Source organism: Oncorhynchus clarkii, chromosome 12 (assembly GCF_045791955.1).
Source record: "Oncorhynchus clarkii lewisi isolate Uvic-CL-2024 chromosome 12, UVic_Ocla_1.0, whole genome shotgun sequence".
Classification (NCBI taxonomy): domain Eukaryota; kingdom Metazoa; phylum Chordata; class Actinopteri; order Salmoniformes; family Salmonidae; genus Oncorhynchus; species Oncorhynchus clarkii.
The window spans coordinates 69,963,459-69,972,504 of NC_092158.1; the positions used below are offsets into that span (position 1 = coordinate 69,963,459).

At 43.0% G+C, this 9,046-nt stretch overlaps 1 protein-coding gene across 3 annotated transcripts; it reads right to left on the bottom strand.

The window, feature by feature from the left end:
- Positions 1-276: 276 nt before the first annotated feature.
- Positions 277-3,675, bottom strand: LOC139421142 (probable phosphatase phospho1). 3 transcript variants are annotated; one of them, XM_071171746.1, is made up of 4 exons: positions 3,520-3,665; positions 3,023-3,083; positions 2,181-2,248; positions 277-2,094 (listed from the first exon to the last, which is right to left on the bottom strand). In XM_071171746.1, exon 4 carries the CDS (start codon positions 2,048-2,050, stop codon positions 1,280-1,282), a length of 771 nt encoding a protein of 256 aa, XP_071027847.1. In that variant the 5' UTR covers positions 2,051-2,094; positions 2,181-2,248; positions 3,023-3,083; positions 3,520-3,665; the 3' UTR covers positions 277-1,279. The 3 variants fall into 3 exon arrangements, with proteins under 3 accessions (XP_071027847.1, XP_071027848.1, XP_071027846.1); XM_071171747.1 differs by lacking the exon at positions 2,181-2,248 and having other exon boundaries at positions 3,520-3,675; XM_071171745.1 differs by having other exon boundaries at positions 277-2,248; positions 3,520-3,675.
- Positions 3,676-9,046: the final 5,371 nt, after the last annotated feature.

The window sequence follows — 9,046 nt, forward strand, 5'->3', positions numbered from 1 at the left end:
ACTATTTTTTACCCACTTTGGAGACATTATATAGACCTTTCCTTTATCACATTGGTTTTGGCCTATTTCACAGCTAATTATCCTCCGTGGTCTAATGTTTTGAGAGGGAGGGGTGTGGCATAGGCATGGGTGCGAAACGCATCTAAATGGAGTTCAAGCCTATTGTGCTGCTGCCTTAAGAAACACTGTTTCCAGTGGCACGTATGTGTAGAGAATAACATAGTGGGGTGCAAATACAGTGTGTTAGGATAGGACATTAAAGTACAGACTCAGAAGTTAAGTTCATGGCTTTATATTCCTGCTGGTGGTGGAACAAGTACATGGTACATATTAAAAACAGACATGTATACACAAATAATAATAATAAATGTTTTAAAATGACAATATTTAGTTATGCCATATGGTACATTACATTTGAACTTATTTTCCCAAACTGGTCTCCAGTTGCAATCTTTAGGTCTGCCAGTAGATGGCGATGTTGTCACATTACATTTTCCCTGATCAGCCATAAATTCTCTATTTCACAAAGAGCACTGTTAACAAGTAAACACCATTCATTATTGATAATATAAGATAATAATTACACTGGAATAGCCACCCATTCATTTAGCATCGACAATGCCATTGTGTGGACTGGAGAGGGCTAGAGTCAGAGAACGGGCCACTAACTAACATGATCTGCTGCCCTACTGACCTAGTTTGACTGTTAATAAACCAATAAAGCTCAGTGTCAAAGGGATATAGGTAATACATCAGTCCTAAATGTATCACTGCAGAACCCCCTATTCAGTCAATGATGTATGTTTGTTCCTCTTCCCTCTCAATCCAGCGTAGAAGGATCAATCCCTGTAAAAGCTTGGTTGACTCAATACTGGCCTGATTGGTAGGGTATCAACTAAGGCATAGGTCTCTGTAATGATTAACAGAGTTTATGCTTTTATTGGGTTGCTATCTTTCATTGACCTTAAGCCTAGAGTATGAGGAGCTGGACTGAAAGACTACAGTATCTCTACAGTATCTCTAGCTCTATGGCTGAGTCAGAGTAAGACAGATGGACTGAGCGGAAGTGTGACACTGTCTGTCGCAGGCAATATATCAAAGGCCTGTTCAATTGGCATGCTCTATTCTTGAGTGTAGAGTGTTTTTTCATTGATGTGTGTCAGTATGTGGTTTTGTGGGTATTTGATCTGGGAATGTGATTTGTGTATGAGTGTGTATGTGCGTGTGTCTCTGAGTATTTGTTCATGGGTGTGTGTGAGCAGGTGCCCCCCTAGCGTCATTATTTCTCCTCTGCGTGCTTCCTGAGTCGCTCCACCACATCATCCCCACTGGCCCATGGCACAGTGACAGCCTTGAACTCCCCCGGCCTGGCCTCGTGGATCTCAGTGATCAGCCGGTGCATGGGGTAGTCCCGCCGGGCGAACGCCGTGTCCCGGGGGCCCAGGATCAGTGACGGGCAGAAGTCGTTGGCCCCATCGCCCACGTAAAATACCCTCTGGAACGGCCGCCCACGCTCCTGCGTCCGCCTCATCACATAGTCCCTCAAGATCACCTGCTTGCACATGTTCTCCGGGCAGCGCAGGCAGCTGTGAGAGTGGAAGGGGCGCAGCACCAGCCGGCCATCCTTGTCGAAGGTGGCAGGGTTGGTGAAGATCTTGACGAAGAGCTGGCGGGCCCCAACGCGGCGGAGCCAGGACTCGATGAAGAAGGTGTTGGCATCAGACACCAGAACCACCTCAAAGTCCTGCGGGGGGCGGTGGCGGAGGAACTGGAACAGGGCCAGCATGCCGGGAGAGGCGGGGATCTTCTCGATGACAGAGCGGATGGCGCTCTCGGGCACGCCCTTCTCTGCCATGTAGGCTAGCACGCGCTGCATGTACTCGTTGTAGTGGCCCGGCCGGTAGGTGTCCTTCAGCCAGGCGGGGAGGTTCTGCCCTGGGGCCGCCTGCACCACCACATCATCACTGCTCTCATTCACAATGGTCTCGTCAAAGTCAAAGATGATGAGGAAGCGCCTGTCAGAGGGGGGTGTTGCTGAGTTGGCGGCCATGTTGTTTGCAGAGCGTCTGGAACGTGGGGGGGTAACGTCCTCGCCTGGGGGAGAGCCAAAGCAGTTCATGATTGGCTTTGCCACAACCTCTTACTGAGATGAGTGGCACCAAAATCCCGCTCTTTTGCACCTTTTGGTCTCTCGTTCACGACGAGGCAGGTCGGAAAACACAAGGTAGGGGTTCTGGGAAGAATGTGTCTAATAGGACAGGGAGGAGGAGGATGGAAGCAGAGTAAAAAGTAAAGATTGAAGAGGAAAAGACAAACAAAATACAAACATTTAGAGAATTTATTTTTTCAATGGACCTGAAATAGAAAGATTATAAGTGGTATGAGAAATAATCATTTTGCCCATATCAGCGTGGGTTGCATTTCTGCTTGGTAGCCACCCAACATGTGCTTGATGTTTTAGTATACATTTCTACCCCTGAAACCACATTAAGTCAGAGCAAGTCACAAGTCTTCAAGTCCGAGTCCTTTATAGTCACGAGTCGTGTCACAAGTCACTTGCTGTGCTAAGCTGCCACGCAACCATTTTTATAGGTACTAAATGCAGTTACATTGTTGCACATTGTAAGGATATCTAGATCATTTAGATCTCTAACATTTGATGTTGTAGCTAGTATGTTAAATTACGCAACAAAGAGATATTTTCAAAGGCCCTACTGGTCGTGTCGAGTCATATCTGGTCCTGGACTAGAGTACTACAATACAGATTTTTTTACCATTTGAAACGTCAAAATGTAAAGTCACATTATTATGTAAGTGGTACAGCTGTGATGTCCTGCACCTGTGAAGCTGCAGAACATAGAAACGTAATAAGACCAAGTAATACACATGAGTCAACAGCATGCAAAGTAAACTGATATCTTAAATCAAGACATTTTTTTTTTTACGCCAGCCTACACGTCATGCGATGCTCTGTTTGAATCTGCAAGGAATCAGTGAGAAGAACGGAACATACTGTACTGACCTTCAATGTTCCGTGCTGTCAACAGAGGGTTCCTAGAACACTATCAACCAATGCATGGGATCTGTAAAGTGAGGAGGATAATTAAGGAACAGGAAAACCCTGTAAATAACCCCAAGAGACGGACACTGTTCAATGTTGTAATTCTCTACAATGCCAGAAAATGTAGCGCGCTCTGCAGCTCTTGCTGTAGGCGAATAATGTCATGTAACCATCTTCATACAATATTAGGCTACATACAAATGTATGCAATGAATATAGTACAGTAGCGCATTATATTATGCCATTTCACAGGAATATCAATTACTTAACCTATAAGAATTTGTTCCAAAAACCGAGTAGACTGATGAACATCTAATAGATACATTAGCCTTTATGCAAATGTATTTCTAATCCACGAGTGAACGCGCTGTATTTACGCACTGGAAAACGTCCCGACGGCTAGTTTACTAAATAATTCATCTTATTTGCAGATCAAAGGACAATACCAAAAAATGTACCAGTAAGAATGTATGTCCACAAACATGTCCCGACGGCACGGTTGTCCCTCGCAGTATCTCTAAAGGTGCCTATGTTCTTGAATTGGTCACCGGCATGCTGTACTTTGTCCAGTCTCGAACTTGACCATCACTTGGTTATATATAGGTTTGATTATCGAGGAATAGGGTGCTTTCAGCTCGTTTTATTGGCTGTCAAAACCACTGAGCTTGCTACGATTATGACGTCCTAGGCTACGCAACAACGGGCCATTTGGCGTCCGCCTCCAATATCCAGTGTAAGTGAACCCATAGAGCAGCAGACAGGCTGGAGAGAGGTTGGTTGATTCTGGTTTGAATATCATTCAGCACAGCCTCCACAGAGAACGTGGGAGAGATTCCGTTTGTTGTGTTCTCTCAATGTATGCATAACAAAACTGCTTAGTGGTATGTACACAAGATAGGCCTGTTATGTGACATCATTTACAGCCTTTTTGCTGTGTGTGCAAACCACACATCCCTAATTGACCCAAGGGTGACACCAAGAACACAGAGCACAATGTTCAAATTTATGGAAAAATAAACTATGAATGGTTTACAAGTGGTTTAGAAAAAAGGTGAAAACAAGACATTTGCACCTCTGAATGCTCAGCCACTGCGACCCAGCAGGTTACCCTCCCCCCTCATGTCTTTATCTCCTCTCAGACAGCCTCCCTTCCTCCTGCCTCTCTGCCAAAAGAGCCAATAATGCCTAGCAGTTGGGAAGTGACTATTTCTGAACGCAGATGGGAGTGCAGACATATCTGGTGCTGTGTATTCACCCTGGCCCTCTCCCACTAACAGTGCAAGAGAATGAACCTGACCACCCACTCACAAACAGAATCAGTGCTGTGGTGAGTCAGTCAGTCACTCACACGTTCCTCTGCCACTCCCAGCAAGCACATAACATAACTGAGAACCATGTTTCTTAGCGCTTGATGAGGGCGTGTTTGTGCTATGGTTATTTTGCATACCTTCCCACAACTTTCTGGGAATGTTGCTTTGTATATGTAAAAAAAATTTTACATTTTTTTTTTTTTAAACGCTAGCTCCAACCTGGTGGCCCAGTGGACTAATTCCATGCATGGATAGGGAACAGAGCTTCAAATTTCAGACGCCGTGTCATAATTTTTTTATTTTATGTGTTTGCATGATTAAAGCCTTAGGACACGTGAAAATTAATTTCCTATGTGCTTGGAGTAAAACAAAAAGTTGACCTAAAACAAGCTAGCAGTGTTTAGTCTTATTGAAACCTTCATTGAAACTTTTAAGATGGTGACTAAACCAGCCGTGTTGCGTGCAAAAAAAATGTACATGTGTTATTAAATAGTTTCATCCCAACTGCTCACATGATCTGCGTAGCCAGGCGCTCAAATAGATCTTGGCTCTATTTTAGACACGCCACCTCTCCCATCTACCCATGGGTTTCTAAGAGCATAATAACCCACGTGGGTGATTGGAGGTCCAGACTCCAGTCTAGTTGGAGGTAACGCACCTTAAAGTTGGTTACCAAACACCATATAAAATCCACAGAAGAAAAAGAAAACTGAATGAAGAGAGAAATCTCACTAAAAATCTAACTAGGTTTCCCATTTGATCAGTGGATTGATTGTCAGAGTAGAGAACACATGATTTTGGATGACTCAAAATGTGCCAAAATTCTACAATGATCCAGCAAAAAAAAAGACCTTATGTATTTCTTCTCCCAGGACAAATTAGCTAGCAATAGCAATCTGTCCTTGAATGTCTCATTTGTGTTTTGACCGGTCGAATGAATTGGCATTTTAGCCTGCGTGTCATGAACGCGTCAGGCACAATGGCGCACACACGGGCGAAGACGGTTTGGTCAAGGTGTAAGGAAGTTATTCAACAAACTCTAAGTAACCTATAATTTCCATTCTCAGTGTTTATAAAACCTCCCTGCAACCTAAAAATGTTTTCTTTTTTTCCAGAACAGGCTAAAATTTGTACTTTTATTACTTATCTACTACTTATTCAGTTTGACTGTTTAGGAAACATACGGCTTTGTTCCCAGAACCAATTGGGATACACCCCCCTCTCAAAAAACACATTCCCACAACTTCCAAGGAACCAAATGAGCTAGCTTGGCGCGCTCTCTTTCTCATCTGCATAGAACACAAACACTGACTCACATCCTCTCTAACCCTGTGATGTCAACAAGGAACTGTGATGCAAAAATGTCAGTAATCGACTCTCTCTCACATCAGGTTCTGAAAATAAACTTTGTTAGGTCTTGCTCTAATAGCCTGCTCTGGCTACAGGGTCTCCACAGGATGAAGAGTAAACATCTGCAAGCACTTGAACACAGACAAACACTCATGAAGCCAAAAACAGACACACAGACAGTCAAGGGACTAGTGGGTGGGGTGTCCTTTAACCTGGTTGATGTGGCGTGGACCCACCTATTTGGAACATGTACTTGGTGATCTTCACTTCTCATTTCCTGAAGGCAGAGACATGTCAAACTCTCATGAACACACACACACACACACACACACACACTGCAGCCCAATACACTGCTGTTAAAATACTTACTGTTCCCATTGAGAGCTGCTTAAAAGATCTTGGATACAATCAAGCTAAAGTGTTGTCATGTGATTTATGTGGCGTCCTCCATGTCAAACCACTCCCGCTTCCTTCCTTCCTGGCAAACCCAGTTCTATTAATTAAAAACGGGTGCATAATATTGTCTAGTTATGCACAGGACTGCTCTAAGAGTTCCAGCAGTGCTTACAACAAGGCTCATTAGCAGTGGTCTTTTGGTGCTTAAAATTAAAGCACATTTTTTTGGAAACCGTCAAGCTGTGTTTGTGCAAGCCTTTCATTTATTCATCTCTAGAACGGTTCCTTGAGGAAAATCCCCCCCCTGGACATTGTGCTATTAAGACTTCTAAAGCTGTGAGGCCAGGTAACAATGGAGTCGAGTCGGGTCATCTAAAAAAGGTCAGGGGTGTAGAAGACTTGACCTATTTGGACTGGCACACAAGGCCAAAGGGAATACAGTGCTCCAGCACCGTCGCCAAAGACACAGGGATTACTAGACTTACCACAGACCCAGGTCATAACTACACACTGTTGCCACAGACAAGGAATTGCCACACAGATCAATTGGTGAGAGATAAAGGACAGCCTCTGTTTGGTAATGCAGTGATTGCAGCCGTTTGATCAGTATCAGCTTCTTTCTGTTGATAGAATCACATCCACTCACAAGAGTTGAGCTTGTCAAGTGACCCGACAAACATCACCCGACAAACACAAAACTGACTGCAACCACAGAGATGGAACAATCAGAAGAAAATAGAAAAAGAGAACAAAATGTACAGAATGAGCCAGCTTGCAAAAGGAGTGAAAGAAAGAGGTCAGCGAGTTGCAAAACCCTGTGTAACAGGAATGACCAGAATCAGAGCTGTAGGCGTCTGGAGCCTGTATCAAACATGACTAAGCAATCAGAACACAACCCCTGTTGATTAAATCAATGTAGTAATGAATAGTACAGCCACCTTCGATTAACTATGGAAAACAGCCCTGTTTCATGAAGGCTTGGCGACAAACCCGCTTTTGGTTCTCAACATGGTGCACAACTTCAACCACAGCTTTCCACCTTGGTGACGGATTTGTTTAGTCCAGGACTGATTGTACAGCTTGTTTTTTCTATATTATCAGCCTGTGACTCAAAATGGCGGGTCAAACTATCCATTCAATGGGGGGGGGGGGGTCTGAATTTAGATGAAAATTCAGTTTAAAAAAGTATTTGTCACATTCTTAGTGAACATGATGCATTTCCTCAGTTACAACCTGTCTGTATACAAGACACATGTGGTCACCGTTGCAACAGACAATGTGATGTAGGGCCGAGACTAGAAGTGCACGATATTTACCAAATATTGCAATTATGATTTAACTTGCAATTTAGATCAAAACAGTTTGCTGAACTGTTGTAATCATAGAAATAAAAATAGCCTTGCTGATTCTATGCTTGGTGTAGTTTGGCATGACAACGAAAGAACAAGCAAGGTACAGTAGAAGTTGTGACAGGGTAGGAACCAGTGTTGGCCAGTTTCCCAGGGGACCCTTATTACGTTTGAATGTTACATTCATGGCGTTTAAGAATAAATTGCCACCTCTTGCGATATGCATATTGTACAAGTCAATATTGCAATTTCGATAATAATTTGAATAATTGTGCAGCCCTAGCTGAGTCTGTGAAATGTTATTCCATAAGCTGTGAGAACAGGATACCATTAATGCAAAGATAGCTTCATGTGCATTTGAAAGCTACCAACACCACATAGGATCTGATGGAGAAGAACACACGACAGCACACAAATATGTGATAATTATGGCTACTCGTTTTTTTACTTCTGAAAGTTAGCAGATAGTCTGTTAAATGTACATTATTAAAAAAAGGCCCAACATTTCAACTTCTCAATCTCCAAAAAACAAACATACAAAAACAACAAACCCCCCCCCCCCGCACACACAAAAAAAACCCAGGACAGTATAAAGCCGCACAATTTTGTACCAGATACTGACAATAATAAAATATGCAATGCTACATTAAGTGGTTAAAAATACACGAGGGGAAAAAGTATATTGATTTTAAAAAAAAAATTTAAAAAAACATCTTTAAAGAATATACATTGCTATTTTTCGTAACTAGCCAGGATTTTAGTCAAAAGTGCATTCTATATTACAAATATGAAAGGAGGAGAATCATACAGTAAATCGGAAGAGGAAATGTTACACAACAAAAGATGAAACTAGATATGAGACAGACAAACACCTCAAATGTATTTCAGATCAGATGAAGCAGGGAGGGGCTAGTGTAAGAATCGCCAAAGCAGAAGGAACAACACTACTCGATCACTCTTTGGGAGTCCATATTAGAGCCAGTCTATTTCCTTACAGGAAATAATAAACAAATGTATGAACTAAACAACATTTCCTTATGCCATGGTCCCTTCCACTCTCCACGTCCAGATTGATTCTCCTCCTTTTCCTTGCCCAAACAACCACTCACCAAACCAATCACCTCCCTCCATGCACCCGACACATCACTCACTCCCACAATGCGTCGTCAGTCCCTCCCTTTCACTGCACCTCACTCACGCAGCAGTAAAGTGCAGAGGACACACAAATGAATAAGCTTTTCAAAACTAACGTAACAAAATAAACCTCATAGTGAAACATCGTGAAAAACACTAAGTAACTCATGGTTAAGCCGATACAGAGGCCCTACTAACAGACCCACAGTAACGGCAGAATGGTTGTAGCTCTCTAGAGGGTGGGTATCTCTGTCCACTTTTAAACCAAATTCAATGGGCCTTGCTCATGGCCTGCTATTGTTCCTCTTCAGTTTCTCCCAATATGCAAACACAGTAACCTGATCCACTACTACGCTATACCTATTGTGTTAATCCACAGAAACATATATCAGACATATTCTTGTGTGCAAATCACCCCCAGCACCCCCTTCAAGAGATGGCATGGC

Excerpts from the sequence above, each read along its gene's own strand:
- LOC139421142 (XM_071171745.1), bottom strand. The coding sequence starts at position 2,119 with ATGAACTGCTTTGGCTCTCCCCCAGGCGAGGACGTTACCCCCCCACGT.